Below are 24,207 nucleotides of genomic sequence, written 5' to 3'. Positions count from 1 at the left end.
TCTAAAAAGGTTATTAAAACACTCCTCCTCATACCAAAAAAAAAAAAACCCCACTGCTTTAAGTCGATCTGACTCATGGCAACCCTATAGGACAGAGTAGAACTGCCCCATAGGGTTTTCAAGATGGTGGATTTGAACTGCCAACCTTTTGGCTTAGCAGCAGAACTCTTAACCACTGCACCACCAGGGCTACCCTTCCCATACAGAGCTACAGTAAACAAAACATTGTGGTACTGGCATAATGATAAGACTTACAGATCAGTGGAATAGAGTTGAAACCCTCACATTTATGGTCAATTGATTTTCAGCAAGGGTGCCAAAACAGCTCACTGGGGAAGAATGATCTCTTTAAATAAATGGTCTGAGATGACTGGATATCTACATGCAAAAGAAAAGTTGGACCCCTACCTCACACCATATACAAAAATTAACTAAAAATGGATCGAAGACCTAAATATAAGAGCTAAAATTATAAAACTGATGAAAACATAGAGGTAGGATTAGGTAATGGTCTGTTAGATATAATAAAAGCACAAGCAACCAAAGAAAAGTGAACTTCATAAAGATTAAAAACTTGTCCTTCAAAATACACCATCAAGAGAATTGAAAGACAACTCACAGAATGGGAGAAGTTTTGCAAATCATGTATTTGATGGGGATTTGTATTTGGAATATATAAAGAACTCTTACAGCTCAGCAATAAAAACATTACTCAAAAATGGGCAAAACAGTATTCAAAGCACATGGCTAATAAGAATATGAAAAGATTCTCTACATGATTAGCCATCAGAAAAGGCAGATCAAAACTATAATGAGATTCCACTTCATGCTCACTAAAACAAATTGCCCTCAAGTCAATTCTGATTTGTGATGAGTATGGCGCAGTGAGTTACTTATTATGGCCCTTCTAGCTATAGTCTTTGTGACTCCTGTGCAGTGATTGAGTGGGACTATGCAGATGACCTTGTGACCCACCAAGGGGATTGGACAGCTTGCTAATGATGTAAATAAAGTGCATGGAATCCTGTGGGGTGGGATTGGTCAGTTTTGCCATCCACTAGGCTTAAAAGAGCCAATCCCAGAGCAGAGGGGGACCTCACTACCACCAAGAAGAAAGGGGAGCAGAGTGTGTCTTCTGGACCCAGGGTCCCTGAGCTGAGAACCTCCTAAACCCAGAAGACAGATGGTGAGAGGTAGCAACAGAGGAACGGCAGCAGAACCAGGAGACTGGCATAAGGAGGGCACAGTGAACGTCCCAGTCTACGGAACTAGGCGGCTGCAGCGGGTGTGACAACCCAAAGAGCGAGAGAGCTGAGCACCTTCGGGCAGGAGGTTTACTGGCAGAATGGGTTGCTTCAGGCACTTATTTTCAGAGCTAGAGGCTGGGCTGGGCTGGGCTGGGCTGGGCTGGGCTGGGCCAAGTGGCTGAGAGATGAGAGGCCGAGGGCCAGAGAGAGACCTGCCTGTGGGCATAGCTGAGAAGAGGCTGTCCTGATCAGAGAACTGTATCCTGAGCTGTTCCTGATCTGAATTGTGACCTGTTAGACTTTCCTAGTAAACCCCATAATCTTGAGTATTGTCTGAATTCGTGTGGCCACCTGCAACAAATTATCAAATCTAGCAGAGAAGTAGAGAGTGCCATGGGAGGCACAGCTGGTGCCAGAATTGGTGAGAAGATTGGAGGGTGGAGGTATGTTTGACTTCTGCCTCATGGGAATCAGCCTTGGACTGATGTTGATCTTGATTCTCCCCCCTAATGAAGTTAGAGGTCAGATGTCCACGCCACAATTTTTACAGTGACCCCAGGTGTAACAGAGTAGAACTATTCTTCATAGGCTGCTTTTTTAGAAGTAGTTTGCCAGGTGTTTCTTTCAAGGTGCCTCTGGGTGGACTCAAACCTCCAACCTTGTGGTTAGCAGTGAACACATTAATCATTTGCACCACCCAAGGACTTCTTCACACCTACTAGGATGGGTATAATAAAGACAATAAGTGTTGCTAAGGATGTGGCAAAATTAGAACCCTCATACACTCCTAAAACCAAACAAAAAAAAAACCAAACCCGTTGCCATCAAGTCAATTCAGACTCATAGCGACCCTGTAGGACAGAGTAGAACTGCCCCATACGGTTTCCAAGAAGCAACTAGTGGATTCAAACTGCCGACCTCTTGGTTTGCAACTAAGTTCTTAACCACTACACCACCAGGGCCCCCATAAACTCCTAGCGGGAATGTGAAATGGTGTGGCCACTTTGGAAAAAAATTGGCAGTTCTTCAAAAGGTTAAACAGTTGTAACTCAGCGATTTCATTCCTAAGTATTTACCCAAGAGAAAAATCTGCACAAAAACTTGTACACAAATACAAGAGCATTATATGTAACAGACAAAAAGTAGAAACAATCCAAATGTCCATCAACATGGTATATGCATATAATGGAATATTATTCAGCAATAAAGGAAATACTGATACATAGTGACAACATCTTGTGAGCCTTTCAATTTTGTAGCTAATGCACTTTGTAAGATACACTGCGATGCAAAAAAACGCGGAATGTTGGGCTACATAGACTTGGACTCGCAGTTTTGCTAAGCCACTTATTCCACGTGTGACTTTGGCCAATTGAGCGACCCTTTCTGATAAAACTTAACCTCATAGTATTATTGTGAAGACGCAGTGAGTTAAGTGCTCAGCACATAGAAGTATGCAAATTTTAGGTCCCTCCATGACACCTTTCCAAGTTCCAGTGAAAAGAGGAGGACATGATGGAGAATAGAGAACACTGAGTGATTTTCTGCTTTACCAAGGAATTCATTATCCTTTATTTAATCATATTTACAGATGTTTCTTCCCTTAGTATAATTAAAATGTGAGCACATGCTTAAAAGATAATGTAGATATGTATAATGTGCATCAAAGTGCACAAGTCTGTTCCACATTCATAAGATTGTAGGCATTTTTATGTTACCCTCTGTTATGGATTGAATTGTGTACCCCAAAAATATGCATTAAGAGTCCTCACCTCTATACCTATGTATGTAATCCTATTTGGAAATAGGTTGTATTTGTTATGCTAATGAGACCATATCAGCATAGGGTATGTTCTAAACCTAATCACTCTGAGTGATACAGAGACAAGCAAACACAAACAGGAAGACAGATGCCATCTGAGGAAAATGGCGGGAGAAGAATCTACAATCCCAGGACTGCCAGCTACGAGAAGCTGAAATAGGCAAAGAAAGACCTCCCGCTAGAGCCACACTGAATTTGGACTTCTAGCCTCCTGAATTGTAAGAAAATTAATTTCTGTTCTGTAAAGCCACCCACTTGTGGTATTTCTGTTACCTCACCAGCACTAACAAACAAAGACACCATTTAAGAGTGAAATTGGGGGGGAGGGAGGAAGTGTAAAAAGTAGCCACAAGAACCACCTGTAAAACTCAAACAAGAATTTGAGTAAAGTAACTGTACAAATGCTCAATCATATACAAGTGCACATATAAGAAAGGAAAACAATGGAAAATATGCATAAAGAATTGGAAACAGTAACTAAGAGATCAATAGGTTATCATCCTAATGAGGGTAAAGGCTTGTATTTTATTTACTGTTAAACATGTAGCACAATGACTAGAACAAACGAGATGCACAATAAACATTTCTGGGTTAATGAATGAGATACAATAACTAGTAGGAATTCCAGAGTGAGAGTAGAGCTAGAAGGAAGGAAATAAAAGGACTCTCTGAATGCCACATTTTCATGACCGCAAACAAAGATGGGAAGAAGTTTACAAAGGAAGAAAATCAGATTGACCTCAGACTTTTCACCTGTCATATAGGATCAAGGAGGCATCAAAGCAATAGTGTCAAAGGAAAGAGGGAGAAGGAGTTTGAACCCAGTCATGTGATGGCATTTTCAGAAAGTTCACCACCCATGCATTTTCTTGAAAAATGTTAAGAATATTCTCAAGCAAAATAATCTAGAAGACATGAGGTAAAAAATACAGAGGTGAGTGAAGGTTCAGTGAAATACACATTTAAATACTAGCTGGCAAATAATTGTACATGGTATACTGTTTTTTGAAAAAAGTAATCTGGAATAAAAATTATCAGTTAAAAATATGAAAAGAGAACTAGGGGAAGGTGGTAGTAAAAGTGTACTAAGTTTCCATTTGTGGAAAATTATAGGTACGCATTCTTGATATTGATTGAAAAGTAATTTTAAGTATAGATAACCCTTGATATCAAATTGAAATGTTGATTTGAGATTTGAATTGTTGGTGATGGTCACGGTTCTCAAAATATAATATAGAGATATACATGGGAATACATGTGTGTGCATGTATGTATGTAAATGCATCTAGTCCCTCACTCTTTCTATTGGAAGTAACTGGAAGCAGTGACACTATAATAGCATGAGTACACCTAGCTCCCAGATCTTGGTTTCTAAATATCATTCACTAAAAGAAACCTGAGCTCTTAGAGAAATGGCTGATTTCAGGACTGGGGCAGGGAAAGTAGAAGATAAGCCTGGAAGATCTTACTGTGCCAAAAAGTAAGGACGTGCTCATACTGGGACAAGTCAAATGGATACAGAAGACAGTTTGAAGGGCTGCCTGCTGGCTAGCTTGGGGTCAATTAGAACATCAAAAATTATAACATTATAATCCAGTGAATAAGATAGAAAGCCATGAGTCCATACTGATTCAAAGTATAAATGAGGAGAGAACTTATCTTTATAGGAGAATACCAACTGATGAATGTAGTTGGAATAATGGCATTAGAAAATCACCATTTCGCAATTACCACAGTGATAATTCAGCCAAGAAACATCAATTAATGCTAAAACTGGTGGGAGAAAGTTTGATGAGGAACAGAATAGTCTCAAAGTCTTCCCTACAAAGTATTTACTGATTACAAAAGGGAAAAGAAACTACAGTGGAGAAAGTAGCAGACCCTACCTTATTCAAGTGATTTAGGGTTAACATCACTTCAGTGATAGTCTTACAAAAAATGCATACGTGAATCTAATCAGAAGAAAGCATCAGACAAACCCAAGTTGAGGGTTACTCCTCAAAATAACTGGCCAGTAATTTTCACCACGTGTCTGTCAGTTTGTCGTACTGTGGTGGCTTGCGTGTTGCTGTGATACTGGAAGCTTTGCCACTGGAATTTCAAATACCAGCAGGGTCACCCATGGTGGATAAGTTTCAGTGGAGTCTCCAGACTAAGACAGACTAGGAAGAAGGACTGGCAGCATACTGCTGAAAAAATAGGCCAGTGAAAAATTTATGAATACCCGCGTAACACTGTCTGATATCGTGCTGGAAGATGAGCCCCTCAGGGTAGAAGGCACTCAAAATACGACTGGGGAATAGCTGCTCCTCAAAGCAGAGTCAACCTTAATGACGTGGACGGAGTCAAGCTTTTGGGACCTTCATCTCCTGATGTGGCACGACTCAAAATGAGAAGAAACAACTGCAAACATCCGTTAATAACAGGAACATGAAATGTATGAAGTATGACTCTAGGAAAATTGGAAGTTGTCAAAAATGAAATGGAATTCATAAACATTGATATCCTAGGCATTCGTGAGCTGAAATAGACTGATATTGGCCATTCTGAATCAGACAAACATAAGGTCTTCTATGCTGAGAATGAAAAATTGAAGAGGAATGACGTCTCATTCATTTTCTAAAAGAACATTTCAAGTTCTCTCCTGAAATACAAAGCTGTCAGTGATAGGATAATAGCCATACGTCTACAAGGAAGACCAGTGATACGACCATTATTCAAATTGTGCACCAACCACTAAGGCCAAAGGTGAAGAAGTGAATATTTTTACCAACTTCTGCTGTCTGAAATTGATCAAACATGCAATCAAGATGCATTGATAATTACTGGCAACTGGAATGGGAAAGTTGGAAACGAAGAAGAATTGGTATTTGGAAAATATGGCCTTGGTGATAGAAATGATGCCAGATATCCCATGATAGAATTTTGCAAATACTTTTTTTCACCAACATAAATGGTGACTATACACATGGACCTCGCCAGGTGGAATACACAGTAATCAACTACACCTGTGGAAAGAGACAATGGAAAAGCTCAGTATCAGTCAGACAAAAAAAAGCCAGGGGCTGACTGTGGAACAGACCATAAATTGCTCATATACAAGTTTAAGTTCAAGAAAATTAGAATAGGTCCACAAGAGCCAAAGTGCAACCTTGAGTATGTTGTTGTTGTCAGGTGCCATCGAGTCAGTTCCGAGTCATAGCGGCCCTATGTATAACAGGTCCTGTGCCATTCTCACAATCGTTATGCTTGAGCCCATTGTTGCAGCCACTGTGTCAATCCATCTCGTTGAGGGTCTTCCTCTTTTTCACTGACCCTCTACCAAGCAGGATGTCCTTCTCCAGGGACTGATCCCTCCTGATAACATGTCCAAAGTATATGAGATGAAGTCTCGCCATCCTTGCTTCTAAGAAGCATTCTGGCTGTACTTCCAAGACAGATTTGGTCATTCTTCTGGAAGTCCATGGTATATTCAATATTCTTCACCAACACCATAATTTAAAGGCATCAATTCTTCCGTCTCACTTATTCATTGTCCAGCTTTCACATGCATATGAGGCAACTGAAAACACCATAGCTTGGGTCAGGTGCACCTTAGTAGTCAAGGTGACATCTCTGCTTTTTAACACTTTAAAGAGGTCTTTTGCAGCAGATTTGCTCAGTGGAATACTTCCTTTGATTTCTTGACTGCTGCTTCCATGGGTATTGATTTTGGATCCAAGTAAAATGAAATCCTTGACAACTTCTGTCTTTTTCCCGTATATCATGATGTTACTTGACCTTGAGTATATCCCACCTGAATTTAGAGACCATCATCTTAAGAATAGATTTGACCCATTGAACACTAATGACTGAAGACCAGATGAGTTGTGGAATGACTCAAGGACATCATACATGAAGAAAGCAAAAGGTCATTAAAAAGACAGAAAAGAAAGAAAAGACCAAAATAGATATCAGAAGTGACTCTGAAAGCTGCTCTTGAACATAGAGTAGCTAGAGTGAACAGAAGAAATGATGAAGTAAAAGAACTGAACAGAAGATTTCAAAGGGCAGTTCAAGAAGACAAAGTAAAGTATTATAATGAAATGTGCAAAGACCTGGAGATAGAAAACAAAAAGGGAAGAACATGCTAAGTGTTTGTCAAGCTGAAAGAACTAAAGAAAAAATTCAAGCCTCGAGTTGGAATACTGAAGGATTCTACGGGGAAAATACTGAACAACACAGGAAGCATCAAAAGAAGATAGAAGGAATACACAAAGTCACTGTACCAAAGAGTTGGTCAACATTCAACTATTTCAGGAGGTAGCATATGATCAAGAACCAATGGTACTGAAGAAAGAGGTCCAAGCTGCACTGAAGGCATAGGCAAATAACAAGGCTCCAGGAGTTGACGGAATACCAATTGAGATGTTTCAACAAATGGATGCAGCGCTGGAAGCACCAACTTGTCTTTGCCAAGAAATTTGGAAAACAGCTACCTGGCCAACCAACTGGAAGAGATCTATATTTGTACATTCCAAAGAAAGGTGATCCAACAGAATGTGGAAATTATTGAACAATATTGTTAATATCACATACAAGTAAAATTTTGCTGAAGATCATTCAAAAGCCGTTGCAGGAGTACATCAACAGGTAACTGACAGAAATTCAAGCCAGATTCAGAAGAGGATATGGAACAAGGGATATTATTGCTGATGTCAGATGGATCATGGCTGAATGCAGAGAATACCAGAAAGATGTTTACCTGTGTTTTATTGACTATGCAAAGGCATTCAACTGTGTGGATCATAACAAATTATCGATAACATTGTGAAGAATGGAAATTCCAGAACGCTTAATTGTGCTCATGAAGAAACTGTACTTACACCAAGAAGCGGTCATTCGAACAGAAAAAGGGGATACTGTGTGGTTTAAAGTCAGGAAAGGTGTGCATCAAATTTGTATCCTTTCACTGTACTTATTCAGTCTGTATGCTGAGCAAATACTCTGAGAAGCTAGACTATATGAAGAAGAACACAGCATCAGGATTGGAGGAAGACTCATTAACAACCTGCGATATGCAGACGACACAACCTTGCTTGCTGAAAGTGAAGAGGACTTCAAGCATTTATTGATGAAGATCAAAGACCACAGCCTTAAGTATGGATTACACCTCAATATAAAGAAAACAGAAATCCTCACAACTAGACCATTAAGCACCTTCATGATAAACAGAGAAAAGACTGAAGTCGTCAAGGATTTCATTTTACTTGAATCCACAATCAATGCTCATGGAAGCAACAGTCAAGAAATCAAACAACACATTGCTTTAGGTAAATCTGTTGCAAAAGACTTCTTTAAAAAGCAAAGATGTCACCTTGAGGACTAAGGTGTGCCTCACCCAAGCCGTGGTGTTTTCAATTGCCTTATATGCACATGAAAGCTAGACAATGAATAAGGAAGACCAAAGAAGAATCAATGCCTTTGAATTATGGTGTTGATGAAGAATATTGAGTACACCATGGACTTCCAGAAGAGGGAGCAAGGTTGGCAAGACTTCGTCTCATATGCTTTGGACACATTATCAGGAGGGATCAGTCCCTGGAGAAGGACATCATGCTTGGTAAAGTAGAGGGCCAGTGAAAAAGAGGAAGACCCTCAATGAGATGGATTGATAGAGTGGCTGCAACAATGGGCTCAAGTATAACAATGATTGTGAGGATGGCACAGGACCAGGCAGTGTTTCGTTCTGTTGTACATAGGGTCGCTATGAGTCAGAACTGAGTAGACGGCACCTAACAACAACAACCATCTTCAAAAGTGTCAAGTTCATGAAAAGTCAAGAAAATACATAAGAACTTTTCTAGGTTGAAGGAGTTTAAAGAGACATGATAACTAAATGCAGTGTGGGATACTTTTGCTATAAAGGACACGATACTGGAACAATTTGCAAAACTTGAATGGGATCTATCGGTGGTAATGCTTTGATGTGTTATTTTCCTGATTTTGATGGTTATATTTATGTAGGAGAGTGCCTGTTTGTCAGAAACATATACATGTATTCTGCATTTTGGCAATGTACTCTCAGATTGTTCAGGGGAAAAACGTTCCTGTACTATTTTTACTTTTCTCTAAGTTTGAAATTATTGTTGGGAAATATATTATTAATTGTTGTAATATCTTTTTTCCCCTGATATTCTCCTCTCCACACACACACACACACACACACACACACACGCTCATTAACAGTCAATCCTTCTTCCACCCACATGCATATGACAATGGAGTATTTTCAAATGACTGAGAGAGAAAATTTGTAGAATGCCAAATCCAGCTAGGCTATCATTCTACTTGAGGACAACATAAAAACTTTTTCAGACAAAGAGAAAATTTATGTCTGAAAGAATGTCTTCTGGAAGAAGGAAATTGAACCCTGAAGAAAGGAAGAATTTGTTTCAGTTAAGTGGGTGAAACATTTAAGTACTTGGAATAGTACCTGACACATTGTAGACACTCGGAGTGTTAGCATTAACATTATTATTCTAGAGAAATGCTGCACACGTGCCAGGGAGACAGGTGTGAGGATGCGCTATCGAAGGCTTGCTTACATTAGTGCACAAGTGGAACCTGCCTGACTTTGCCTTAACAGGGGAGGGAGGGAAATTACTATACAGAAGTAAAAATTAACTAGAGCTAACAGACATAAAACTCAAATACAATACTGAGTGTAATAAAACAAGTTATATATACCCTGGTGACCTGTATGTAAATCTTTGATACCTTTTATTTTGAAATAGTTTGACTCACCAGAAGTTGCAAAAACAACCAAGAGCTACCATGTGCCCTTAACCTCACTTCCTCCATGATAGATCTTACATAAACATGGGACATCGTCAAAACCAAGAAATCTTTATTCATGGAAAAATTTTAAAGATTTTGTTTGTGACAACATGCATAAGTAATAACTGCCAGACAATGATGTTTAGCAGTTAAAGACCGTGATTTTCTCTGTGGAGGATGGGAAAGAGAAGGGATGGAGATCTGGTCTCTGGAGAGAACAGGGTTGGATAGAAAGGTTAAGGAAAGGACTTCATTTTTACTCTATGTGCTTCTGTCTTGTTGGATTTTTAAAGTAATGTACCCGTTTTAAATTTTAATTAAAAAGTTTTTAATAGAAGTGAAGTGCTTTTTCAACTCTTGGCCCCGTGCATCCAGCAGAATCTCAAAATCTGAGCACAGGCTGGGGTCTTTCTGTGTTTATTGGGTTAGCTTACTCGTCTTGTGTCTTGAAAAGCAGGCAATACAGGGAAGCAAATGCAGTTTCCTAGTGTTCCCCCAGGTAAGTGAAAGGAAACATGGGAGAAAAGTGTTTACGTGGGAACTGAGTCTATGTGCTATACACAAGGGAAAGTGAGTGATGGGGGAAGAGAGGTTGTATGTGCAGTTTAGCCTCTGAAATCAAATCTTTTTAAAGCATTTCAAACAGCCAAGTAACAGTAGCTCATAGCAACATGTTAGAATCTTGAGGGTGAATGGAGAGGATTATGACTCATGGAAAAATCTAAGTTGGAATGGTGCCTAAAGTGCAGATATGAAAATCAGTTTGCACCTGCTGAAAGGGGAGTGGAGCACACGAAGCATTTAAAACAGAAAGAGCCAAACAGGCTCAGAGAAATGAAGTTTAAAGGATTAGACCTAGCTCCTGAATAGAAGTGAAAGTCTGACGTGGTTCCATTAAGATGACTTCTCAGCGGTCTTTCCCTGCAGATGACTTCGGTATCTACTACGTCCTGTGAGCCGCTGTCTACTACAGCTTTCTAGATAAGCTCCATTCAGAGCAGGAGCCAAGGTCCAGAGAGTCAGAGGGCACACCCTGCATTTAGAAGGTTTCCCTAGGTGTGGCCCACGGGAGGTCCCCAGAGGAGGAAGGGAAGATGTTACCTAAGATCTAGGCAATAGAGACATGTACTTCCTGAAGAGTGACAGCCAGGGCCTTCCAGGACAGCAGGAGTGAGCACTCTGACAGCTGGCTAACAAAGCAGAGGTGCTGAGGTGAGGCACATGTCTCCTGGAGCCTCACGTTTAGAGGCATAGAAAGAAGAATCATAAAGCACAAAGCTGCTGGGCTGCCTGGCGCAACATGATGAATGACAAAAGGAAGTTCTTTACCTAGGCAGGAGGAGCCCTGGAGCCTCTGTGCTCCTGTCTCCCCTGTGCAGGCCTGGCCTGGCCAAACAGAGCTGACTGTTGAGGACACCCTAGATCAGTTTCTTCTCTTAAAACAAATGTTTCTAAGTGGACATTTATTAATTATTTAATCTGTGCCAGGTACCTTGCATCATTTAATCTAATCCTCACAACCCTGTAAGGCAGGTGGTATTATTACTGTCTTATAGATGATAAACAGGCATAAGAGCCCTAGAGCATGTAAGTGGCAGAGTCAGGATTTAAACTGAGATGTATTTTTTACTAAATTTATCCTCTTACTCTCTATTTCTCTTTCTGTCTGTCTATGTGTGTGTGTGTTCTTAATGCATATATATGCTCTTAATATGTGCCCTGGTGGTGCAGTAGTTAAGCACTTGGCTGCTAACTGAAAGGTCAGCAGTTCGAACTCACCAGCTACTCCGTGGAAGAAAGTTACGGCAGTCTGCCTCTGTAAAGATTTACAGCCTTGGAAACCCCATGAGGCAGTTCTACTCTGTGCTAAAGGGTCTCTATGAGTCAGAATTGACTCCACAGCAGTGGATTTTATTATGCTCTCAATATGTATATATGTTATATATATATACACACATATGTATATGTTATATATATATATATATATACACACACATATATATGTATATATATACTCCCAACAAATTATTCATCACAATCACTTTCACTTGCTGCATTTACAGCTTTTAAATCACTGAAAAGGCTTTCAGCCTTTTCTTGCACTAAAGTAAGTCTACATAAGAACCATATGCACCTCTTACTGAGTTAAAACTTTTACTTAAATGCACAGTTAGGAATGGATCTTGTTCATAACACGGGACTGCCTGTATATAAATTCAAATAGCTTAGATAAATAGACAGATATACAGACAGATAGATAGATAGTGTCTTAGTTATCTAGTGCTACTATAACATAAATATCACAAGTCGATGGCTTTAACAAACAGATTTATTCTCTCACAGTCTAGAAGGCTAGAAGTTTAAATTCAGGGTGTCAGCTCCAGGGGAAGACTTTCTGTCTCTGTCAGCTCTGGGGAAAGTCCTTAACATCAATCTTCCCCTGGTCTAGGAGCTTCTCAGCTCAGGGACCCTGGGTCCAAAGGATACGCTCTGCTCCTGGCTTTTTTCTTGGTGGTAATGAGGTCTCTCCCCTCTCTGCTCAATTCTCTCTTTTGTATCTCAAAAGAGACTGACTAAAGATACAACCTAATCCTGTAGATTGAGTCCTGCCTCATTAACATAACTGTTTCTAATCCTGCCTCATTAACATCATAGAGGTCAGGATTTATAACACATAGGATAATCACATCAGATGACAAAAATGGTGGCTCACCACACAATACCGGGAATCATGGCCTAGTCAAGTTGACACACATTTTTTGGAGGACACAATTCAATCAATAGCAGATAGATACTCTTAATACATACTACAGGCTGTCTCCGGGTTACAAACATCCAACTTTTACACAACTTGTACTTGCCGTTTAAAGTTATGTGAATTTGCCCTCATTTTGAAACAGGGCTTTGAACCCATTTGGTCCAGTTAGACCTCCTGCTGAGAATTTGCATTTCCACTGCAGATATACTGAATCCAAATCTACATTTTAACAAGATCCCCTTAACAAGATTTAAGATAAGAATCACCAGGGGATCTTGTTAAAATGAAGATTCGGATTCAGTATATCTGGGTTGGAAATGCAAATTCTCAGCAGGAGGTTGAACTGGACCAAATCGGTTCAAAGCCCTGCTTTGAAACATTGAACCAACCCCTACTTGCAACAAATTCTTCATCACAATCACCTTCACTTGCTGCTTGTGCAGCTTTTAAATCATTGAAAAGCCTTCAAGCCTTTCCTTATGCTAAAGTAAGGCTAAATAAGAATCATATGCACCTGTTACTGACTTACAAATTCGACTTAAAGGCCGTAGATAGATAGACCGACTGATAGATATTCCCTCTTTTTACATACCACTATACACCCTTTAGTATGTTAGCAGGGGCAAATGACTAAACCATTTAAATATGATACCTCATCTGTAAGATGGGATTTAAACTTAAAAATAATTGTACCTACCCCATAGAGTTGTTGTAAGTAGTAAATGGGAAAATGCATGTTAAACACTTAATAAAATGCCAGGCTCAATAAATGATAGCTATTGTACAATAAAAATGGTCGTAGCACTTAACCACTATGCCACCAGGGTTTCCTTTTTTTTTTTTTTGTTACAATTAACTACTAGCTATTGTTATTGTTGTTACTACTAGCAATGAATTTACTTGCCCAGCAAAAAAGGAAACATTGCCTTATTTAATGTAAACCTTACAACCTAACTATAGTGGGAACGTTTGCATTTTAATCTAAGCCTCACAACCTAACTATAGTGGGAACATTTGCATTTTAATCTAAGCCTCACAGCCTAACTATAGTGGGAACGTTTGCATTTTAATCTAATCCTCACAACCTAACTATAGTGGGAACGTTTGCGTTTGAATCTAAGCCTCATAACCTAACTGTAGTGGGGATGTTTGCATTTTTAGCCCAGCAATTCTAGGACTCTGAAAGGCAGATATTTTCTGTCCTCTTGCTTTGGTTTTAGGAAGAAACTTTTATCTCTGACTTGCTTGGCTGCAGGCACTTGTTCAAAGAGTTTAAGAAAAAATAATGCAAGTTTAGACTCCAGGTCAGAATACTATGTCCCTGGTAGAGAATGTGTTTGAGGGACGTCTTATTAAGAACTTTTCTTTGTTTCCTAAGGCTGAGATGCTTATTTTCATTTGTACACATTTTGTTCCCTCAAAATGCCTTCCTTTCTTTCTACAAGGCAACACCACAGCGCAGAATGTACAGATTACTATGACACCATCCCAGTTAGTGAGGCTGATGAGAACCAGCCCCATTTCCAAGGTGTGACCGGTCTGCGAAACTTGGGGAACACATGCTACATGAATGCCATCTTGCAGAGTCTCTGCAGCATCTCGCCGCTGGTGGAATACTTTCTCTCTGGAAAGTACATTACTGCTCTTCAAAAGTAAGATGGCTTGTGTTCCCTATAGCCCAGTCCCAACCCCAGCTCCTCTAGGTGAAGTTAGGGAAGGAACCATCTTGTGTCCCTCTCAAGGGCTGAACAAGTCAGTAAAGGCTGTAGCTACCCAAATAATGCATCCAGGGTGAGTAACGCAGAAAGGTCTGCCAAGAAATGAATGGAACTCCATTTTTGGTTTGATGCCCCATGCTCAAGTTTTTAGGTGCTTTCTTTTCACTAAATCAGCCAAAAACATGTCCTTTCCTTCTTCCAAGGAGTTGCGGTGAGGTTGCCACTGCTTTTGCCTACCTGATGACAGACATGTGGCTTGGAGACTCAGACTGTGTCTCACCAGAAATATTTCGGTCAGCCCTTGGAAACCTCTACCCAGCATTTATGAAAAAGACACAGCAAGATGCGCAGGAATTCTTGATTTATGTCCTGAATGAACTTCATGAAGCTCTGAAAAAAGTAAGTGGAATAAATGGCCTTGAAATAGGATTGGCCTTCAGCTTTATCAACTACTTTCATTTTTCATTTTTTCATTTATTCAGTAAACATTTACTGCCGTGTGCCAAGCACTGTGCTACATGCTGGGGTACTACATAGAACATTCAAGTTAGTGTTACATTGTTTTATCAAACTTAGCTCATCATCAGAATCATTTGGGAAGATTTTTGAAACTCAGATTCTCAGACCCTCACTGCAGTCTTACTGTCTTTTGGAAAAAGCTCACTTGCCATTTCCAGGACCGTCCAGATGTGGCAACCACTAATCTTTAACCAACTCCAACTCATGGCGACTCCGTGTGTGTCAGAGTAGAAATGTGCTCCACAGGGTTTTCAACGGCTGCTTTTTCAGAAGTACATCACCAAGGGTTTCCTCCAAAGCACCTCTGGGTGGATTCGAACATCCAACCTTTTGGTTAGCAGCCAAGCATATTAACTGTTTGCACACCCAGGGGCTCCACCACTAATCTAGTTCTCTGCAAATAAAAACTGCATGGACTATTTTTTTTACAGTGGAAGTCACTTCTTTAAAAATATAAAAATATATTCCTCATGAGAAATTTACAACTTGAAATAGACTTTCTGAGAACCTACAAACCCATGAAAATATTAAGCTTCGTATTAGCTAAGGGGGAGACCTATACACTGCAAAGTTTCTTCGTACCAAACTTGCCTAACTTGAGCTCAACTTTAGATTAGGACATACATTTGATAAAGCAAGAGATCCCCAGTTTCTGGGGGGTTGTCTTTCCTTACAAGACTCACTGCCTTCATCATTAGTTGAAGACCAACACCCTGAAAAGATACAGCCTTACCTTTATGCATCATCCTTGTACTGACACTAGCTCACCTCATGTCTAATGTCCAGGAAATACTTAGCACAGATGTCACAAACTATAGCCATTAATTATTCTCATTTTCAAGCCTCAATTCCTGTTTTCATTTTCACTAACAACAAGATATTCATGGCAGTTAGTACTTTTTTTTATTAGCTGGAAGGTAGGGTGGTGATCAGTAGAAATCACTTAAGCCCTCATCTGCACCCCATCTGAAATAAATAGTATTCTGGTTTCCTAGGCCCGACTTGGAAAGGGGGCATTAAATTACTGTCAAGGTGGAATACCTTGGCAGCAGAGTGTTGAGAGAAGCAAACAGACGTGGAACAGAGAGTCCAGTTCCAAATTATAGTTGGCTGTGAAGCTAATGAGTCTTCAGAATGCATATTCTACTGAGGCTGTAAAAATCACGAAAATTCAGGGTGTGCTCCCTGAAACACTGTATGAGCAAATCAGACCTCAAGGCTAATTAAATTAGGCTGTGTTGGGAAGGTAAGATTTGCTCTTTTGAAAAACGTGTTTTCTAACAACAGGCGGAGAACATAACCTGAAGGGGCCAGAGGAAAGACCAAGTTCCTTTATTTTACCCCCAAGTCAGACTGTGGTTCAGCAGCTTACCCTCTTCCCAGGGAAAGCTGGCTGCAGGACATTGAATGGTATTTACAGCTCGGCTCAGGGGCTGTCAGAGTCAGGGTGCCATCATTCTTCAGCTTCACTTAAAGGGGGATATATCTGAGTTACCAGGAACTACAAAATGCATCCTCTTCAGAAATCCAACTCTATTTATTGTCTGAATCCTAAACTAAGTTGTTTCTGATAGCAATGTATCATTCTGGTAGAAAAAAATCAATCATTCTGTTAAATTTTTTTTTTTTTAAATAATCAAGAGTTCATTTTGGGGGGCTGGGGGAATCTGTCCCTTGATTCAGTATCACCGAAGATCATATGAAAAAGGATCTCCTCAAAGATGCTGCAGGAAGGTGACTGCCAAGGAGTCGTCCATCATCACGCGCCTGTTTGAAGGGCAGCTCAGTTACCGTATCATCTGTCTACAGTGTGAGAACTGCACCTACAAGAATGAAGTCTTCACTGTCCTCTCCCTCCCCATTCCATCAGAGTATCAATGCTCTCTTCAGGTAGGATTCCATACTCCTCGATACTTTTTTTGTCTTGTTCTACCCCCAGCCCTGGATTTTCTCAGGGCTATTTCCTACATTTTTTTAGTATGAGGGGGCTTCTTTATATCTAAAAGAAAAAAAAAAGTTGGAAGCCCATGATGATAGCATTTGATTCAAAAGCGACCTGCCGGACGCATTGCCATCGAGTCGATCCTGACTCATAGCAACCCTATAGGACTGAAGAGAACTGCCCCATAGGGTTTCCAAGACTGTAAATCTTTATGGAAGCAGACTGCCACATCTTTCTCCCAAGGAGCAGCTGGTGGGTTCGAACCATCAACCTTTTGGTTAGCAGATGAGCACTTAACCACTGTGCCGCCAGGGCTCACTCTGAAAAGTAACATACCGGCCAAAAGTTACTTTTTAAATGTACTCAACAAAACAGCCTCTTTGTAAAGCTGGAAATGTAGGTAGGATTTATGCAGTCCTTGAGATGGCTTGGTGCATATATAGGACTTTATCATTTCTTACAAAAAATGTGTAGTCCTCTCTCACCCCGGAGGTCTGTAGCCCCAAATCAGGACTAGATATGAAAGATTTTGACTTTGGGTCTTGAGCCTCTTACATTTTAGACTAAAGCTGTGAGATGTGCTGGAAAGGGAGAGGGGAACCCAGTGCCTTGGTGTACCTCTCCATTTTTCTTCCAATTGATGCCGACAGTTAATCTGTAAGGGGGTAGGGAGGATGGCAGTGGGAGGCAGAGCAGTGACGAGACAGGAAGCAATACGTTCACTGGCAGAATAACACAAATTTATATATTTTCTTCCTAATTTATGAAAGAACGTCTACTGATAAAAGTTTTCACATAGCCTTTTCACAAGGAATTGACTCAACGGCAATGGATTTATTTCCAAATACCAGAATTGGAGAATAGAATCCCACCACTTATGAGGACTGGGCTCTGTTCTCAGCTCCACTAAAGATTGCCTGAAAGGAATTTCAAAGACCCTTTAAAGTGATGTGCTGGCATGATCTTTGCTATCTTTGCCTTCAGGTTAATGGTTTGCAGAGCTCGGGACCTGGCCACATTTAGGATGTCTCCTGCGGACCTGGGGTCTAATTTCTCTCTCTCCTGCTGTCTTTATTATAGGCCAACCCAAAAGGCTGAGATATGACCATTTTTCAATCACCAGATCACTTTAGTAATGAGATGAATAACATAAAACAGCTGCCTGGTTTGGTTAGTGGAAATTGCAAAGTCAATATTATCCCGAAATCAACCAGAAACTTTAAAATGCTGATTCAGAGATTATAAACGAGATGGCACTTGGATCCATTTCAGTAACTAAATAAGAAGGAAACATCTCCTTTGCCAGGTAGACTTTCTAGCTGGTTCTCTAGGCTGCTGTTTGTGACCCTGCTATCTCCTGGAATTGACTTTGAGAAAAACTTTGAGGATTATACATTTGTGGCTGTTCCAAAATTCTGATATAAGCAGCGACCACAGGTTCCAGATGATCCAATTTGGTCACCAAATGCTTTTCTTCTCAATAGGACTGCCTCCAGTGTTTTTTTCAACAAGACACATTGACCTGGAATAATCAAATTCATTGCTCCTTTTGTGGAACCAAGCAAGAAACAGCTGTGAGGGCCAGTATTTCCAAAGCACCAAAAATAATTATTTTTCATTTAAAAAGGTATGGATTTTTGTATTTTGTAGGCAGATTTGAAGGTATGAAAATTAGATGAATGGGCATAAAAGTTGGCCTAGCAAAACAGCTTTACAGTTGACAGCTTTCATGTCAATTTTGGGGCAAATCAATGATTCTGAAAATAGAATATATTTAGGTCAGTGAAGTTTCTTCTTAGAAACAAGGGTTGAGGTCTAGTAGGAATATCCAGTGAAATCTTATTGCCCTATTGTCTCAGCTTCATCCCCAGTTCCTCTAGCATTCAGGCAATGAGATCTTTGTGATCCCAACTCTATATAGCTGCTTCGGCTGGTTAGGAGTGTTCAACAGCACAGTGATAACTGGACAGAGTATCATTTAACAATTATTTCATTCAAAGGAGTATACTTCAGAGCATCTCTCCTTTATGAGCTTTGAGGAAATCCAAAAGAGAAGTACAGTAAGGGAAGAAGGGACAAGTTGTGGCTCAAGAGCTAAGAATACACCAAGAACTAGGCTCTGCAATTGGCAGGAGTAGTTTCTGGTTTCTATTATTTGCTACCATCCCACCTCATTCATTGCTACAAAGATATATATCAGCAGTTAAAATTATTAAGCTCACAAAAACAAAAAAAAAAAAAAAAAGAATTTACCTGCAGGAAGACAGTGGGTTTAGTGAAGCACCCTTGCACTGTATTGTTGGGTTAGTACAACTCTCAGCCCTATTGTCTAGACTGATCCAGGACACAGTCACAGGTTATGCTGAAGCTTTCAACCTACACTTGGAAGGTGGTGGGGGAAGAATGGAAACTTCACAGGAGAATGGACATATAATAATAACATTAAAGAATGAGGAGTTTTCCAGGCAGAGAAGAAGGAGAAAGAAACAATATATGCAAAGGCATATTGCTATGTATGTTAAATAAACGTGAGGATGGGACAGAAGTAGTGATGAAGCTGTAAGGCAGGTGAGAGCCTTGTGGAGTCTTGTATCACATATTAAGACTTCTGGATTTTATCCTTTGGGCAGCAGTAACTTATTGGAGATGAGTGGTGTGACAGGTTTGAGAAGGGAACTCAAGTGGCTTGGAGGATGGCTGGGAAAGGGGAGAGCCTGGAGGTGGGGGGAATAATTACGATGCTGTTCCAAGAGTCTGAATAAGACGTGATGGCATGGGCTATGGTAGTTAACAGTGGGGATGAAAAGAACGGGATGGATTCAAGAAGTTTTTGGGAGCTAGAACTAGAATCAACAGGACGTGAGTGGCGACTCTTTTGATGGCAGTGGGGAGGTTGGGGAGGTGAAGGAATACAAACAGGGTGACTCCAGGGTTTCCAAGACTGAGTGCATGATATAAAGGACATTGTATCACATATGGAGGCAAGTTATCTATTAGCCAGGAGTCCCAAATGACAGTCACTGGATTGAATGACTGTCCAGAGGTGAGATGGGAAGGCAGAGAAGGTTAGGAGCTGGTTGAATGGACATGGAGAATCAGGGGTGGAAAGGAAGAGTGTGCTGTCGTAGTATGGGGAGAGCAATTAGGGTCACATAACAATGTATGTATAAATTTTTGTATAGAAGACTAACTTACAATGTAAACTTCATTTAAACTACAACCATAAAATTTTTTTTTTTTTTAAAAAAGAGGAGAAATCTAAACCCAAAGCAAGCAGAAGAAAGGAAATAATAAGGATTAACCATCTGTGCCACCGACATCATCATATGAAAATATCTGGACTCACTTCAAGTGCTTTTAAAAATAGATTCCCTGGCCCTACCCTTGAGGATTCTGATTCCCTAGGTCCACAGTGGGGTATAAGCATCATTATTTTTACTTTTTAAATGATTTCCCAGCTTTTTATTTAAAAAAAATTTCAAGTCTACAGAAAAACTGAAAGAAAATATAATAAATACATCCTTTACCTAGACTCTTCAACAAACAGTTAGTAACTCTGCCACATTTCCTTTTCCTCTTCTTGCCTCTGTCTCTCCCTCCCTTGCTTTTATTTTTTAGCTGAACCAGTTGAAGGAAGACGCAGACGCCATGGCATTTCATATTGAAATACTCAGCACATACTACCTGAAAATAAGGATGTTCTCCTACATAATCACAACACCACTATCGTTCCCTATGATATTTCATAATCTCATATCACATGAGATAGAGTCCTTATACATTTCCCCTCTCTCAAAAATGTCTTTTAAAACTTTTTTTTTTCAATCTAGAATCCAGTCAAGGGCCATGCATTCCATTTGGTTGTCTCTTTTAATCTAGAACATTCCCTTTTGCTTTTTAACAGCATTACTGAGATACAATTCACCCAATTAAAGTACAATTCCAGTAGTTTTTAGTATATTCACAGATAAGTGTAACCATCACCACAGTCAATTTTAGAACATTTTCATCACCTCAAAATGAAACTCTGTACCCTTTAGCTACCCCCCCTTCTACTCCTCCCCACCCCTCAGCCCTAAGCAATCTACTTTCTGTCTCTATAGATTTCCCTGTTTTGGACTTTAATATGAGTGAAACTATATAATAGGCGGACTTTTGTGACTGGTTTCTTTCAATTATCATGTTTTTGAGGTTCATCCAAGTTGTAGCATGTAACAGTACTCATTTCTTTTTATGAGTGAATAATATCCCACTGTGGATATACCACATTTTGTTTATCCACTCATCTGTTCCTGGATCTATGGGTTGTTTTCATGTTTTGGCTATTGTGAATAATGCTGCTATGAACATGCATAAATAGTAACTGTTTTACTCCATTAGTTTTGGAGAACAAGGTTTCTTGCTTTCTGGCACAGTAACGTCTCAGGCTCACCTAGTTATTTCCCTGCCCCAGAACTAAATCAGCATTTCTCCAAAATAAGCATGATTATTCTAAAAACCTCACTGGGTGATTCTGATAGGAGCTTGATGTGGGGACTGTTGAGCTACATGACAAGTATAGAATGTGACAAGATTTTCACAAAATTGTATCTTTTTTTTGTTCACAAATGTTTATACTAGCATTATTCATAATAGTCAAATAGTGTAAATAATCCAAATAATTCGTCAAGGATTAATGGATAAATAAAAGGTGGTATTTTCATACGATGATGTCGGTGGCACAGATGGTTAATCCTTATTATTTCCTTTCTTCTGCTTGCTTTGGGTTTAGATTTCTGCTCTTTTTTTAAAAAAAATTTTTTATGGTTGTAGTTTAAATGAAGTTTACATTTCAAGTTAGTCTTCTATACAAAAATTTATACATACATTGTTATGTGACCCTAATTGCTCTCCCCATACTGTGACAGCACACTCCTCCTTTCCACCTGATTCCCCATGTCCATTCAACCAGCCTTGTTAGGGTGAGATGATATCTCGTTATAGTTTTGATCTGCATTTCTCTAATGGCTAATGACTGCCTTCCCATCTCACCTCTGGACAGAAGCTGCCCATTTAGTCTTTTGTATCTACTTGAGCTAAGAGACACACTCCTCACAAGTATCACCTTATGTTCCACAGTCCAGTCCAATCCCTGTCTGAAGACTTGGCCTTGGAGATTGTTTTAGTTCTGGGCTGATAAGAGAATCCAGGGGCCATGCTTTCCGGGGTTCCTCCAGTCTCAGTCACACCATTAAGTCTGGTCTTCTTACTAGAATTTGAGTTCTGCACCCCACTCTTCTCATGCTCCATCAGGACTCTCTGTTGTGTTCCTTGTCAGGGCAGTCATTGGTGGTAGCCAGGCACCATCTAGTTATTCTGGTCTCAGGCCGATGAAGTCTCTAGTTTACATGGCCCTTTCTGTCTCTTGGGCTAATACTTTCCTTGAGTCTTTGGTGTTGTTCATTCCCCTTTACTCCAGGTGATTGGGACTAATTGATGCATCTTAGATGGCCACTTGCAAGCTTTTAGGACCCCAGATGCCACTCACCAAAGTAGGATGCAGAACATTTTCTTAATAAGGTTTGTTATGCCAATTGCCCTAGACGTCCCTTGAAAGCATGGTCCCCAGATCCCTACCCCTGCTACTCTCTCAAAGTGTTTGATTGTATTCAGAAACTTCTTAGCTGTGGTTTAGTCCAGTTGTGCTGACTTCCCCTGTAGTGTGTGCTGTCCTTCCCTTCCCCTAAGATAATTCTTATCTACTATCTAGTTAGTAAATAACCCTCACCCTCCCTCCCCACCCTCATAACCATCAAAGAATGTTTTCTTCTGCATTTAAACCTTTCCTTGGGTTCTTATAATAGTGGTCTTATACAATATTTGTCTTTTTGTGACTGACTAAATTCACTCAGCATAATGAGTTCCAGCTTCCTCCATGTTATGTTTCACGGCTTCATCGTTCTTTATCATTGCGTAGTATTCCATTGTGTGGATATACCATAATTTATCTATTGATATCTATTGGTCTGTTGATGGGCATCTAGGTTGTTTCCATCTTTTTGCTATTGTGAACAGTGCTGCAATGAACATGGGTGTGCACATATCTATTAGTGTGATGGCTCTTATTTCTCTAGGATATATTCGAAGGAGTGGGATGCCTGGATCGTACGGTACTTCTATTTCTAGCTTTTTAAGGAAGCACCAAATTGATTGTTGTACAATTGGTTGTACTATTTTACCCTCCCATCAACAGTGTATAAGAGTTCCAGTCTCTCAACAGCCTCTCCAGCATTTATTATTTTGTGTTTTTTGGATTAGTGCTAGCCTTGTTAGGGTGAGATGATATCTTGTTATAGTTTTGATCTGCATTCCTCTAATGGCTAATGACTGTGAGCATTTCTTCATGTGTCTGTTAGCTGCCTGAATATCTTCTTTGCCAAAGCGCCTGTTCATGTCCTTTGCCCATTTTTTAACTGGGTTGTTTTCTTGTTGTTGAGGTTGTGCGGTATCTTGTTGATTTTAGAGAATAGACACTGATCGGATTTGTCATAGCCAAATTTTTTTTCCCAGTCTGTAGGTTTTCTTTTGACTCTTTTGGTGTAGTCTTTTGATGGGCATAAGTGTTTGATTTTTAGGAGCTCTCAGTTATCCAGTCTCTCTTCTGGTGCTTGCGCATTGATACTTATGGTTCGTATTGTGTTTATGCCATGTATTAGGGCTCCTAGCGTTGTCCCTATTTTTTCTTCCATGATCTTTATCGTTGAATTTTATATTAAAGTCTTTGATCCATTTTGAGTTCGTTTTTGTTCATGGTGTGAGGTATGGGTCTTGTTTCAGTTTTTTGCAGATGGATATCCAGTTATGACAGCACCGTTTGTTAAAGAGACTAAGTCTTTTCTCCAAATAACGGACTTTGGGCCTTTGTCAAATATCAGTTGCTCATAGGTGGATGAATTTGTCTGGATTCTCAATTCCTGTTCCATTGGTCTACGTATCTGTTGTTGTACCAGTACCAGGCTGTTTTGACTACTGTGGTGGTATAATAGGTTCTAAAAGCAGGTAGTGTGAAGCCTCCCACTTTGTTCTTCTTCTTGAGTAATGCTTTACTTATTCGGGGCCTCTTCCCTTTCTATATGAAGCTGGTGATTTGTTTCTCCATCTCATTAAAAAATGCCGGTGGAATTTAGATCAGGATTGCATTGTATCTGTAGATTGCTTTGGGTAGAATTGACATTTTCACACTGTTGAGTCTACCGATCCATGAGCAAGGTATGTTTTTCCACTTATGCAGGTCTCTTTTGGTTTCCTGCAGTAGTGTTTTGTAGTTTTGATAGTATAGGTCTTTTACGTCTCTGGTTAGATTTTTTCCTAAGTATTTTATCTTCTTGGGGGCTACTGTAAAT

The 24,207-nt window shown here is 39.9% G+C and overlaps 2 protein-coding genes across 2 annotated transcripts in view; one reads left to right on the top strand and one right to left on the bottom strand.

Moving 5' to 3' along the window:
• Positions 1 to 24,207, bottom strand: part of USP8 (ubiquitin specific peptidase 8) — a 153,715-nt gene that overhangs the window by 7,277 nt on the left and 122,231 nt on the right. The window lies entirely within an intron of this gene.
• USP50 (ubiquitin specific peptidase 50) overlaps positions 8,782 to 24,207 on the top strand; it is a 36,315-nt gene continuing 20,889 nt past the window's right edge. The window contains exons 1-5 of the mRNA XM_004377701.3: positions 8,782 to 10,840; positions 14,104 to 14,298; positions 14,568 to 14,763; positions 16,567 to 16,773; positions 18,310 to 18,452. Coding sequence (XP_004377758.2) covers positions 10,788 to 10,840; positions 14,104 to 14,298; positions 14,568 to 14,763; positions 16,567 to 16,773; positions 18,310 to 18,452 — 794 coding nt within the window. The 5' untranslated portion in view covers positions 8,782 to 10,787. The remainder of the gene's footprint in view (positions 10,841 to 14,103; positions 14,299 to 14,567; positions 14,764 to 16,566; positions 16,774 to 18,309; positions 18,453 to 24,207) is intronic.

The sequence above is a fragment of the Trichechus manatus genome, unplaced genomic scaffold (genome assembly GCF_000243295.1).
Source record: "Trichechus manatus latirostris isolate Lorelei unplaced genomic scaffold, TriManLat1.0 scaffold00052, whole genome shotgun sequence".
Classification (NCBI taxonomy): Eukaryota; Metazoa; Chordata; class Mammalia; order Sirenia; family Trichechidae; genus Trichechus; species Trichechus manatus.
This window is presented reverse-complemented; position numbering and strand designations above follow the sequence as displayed.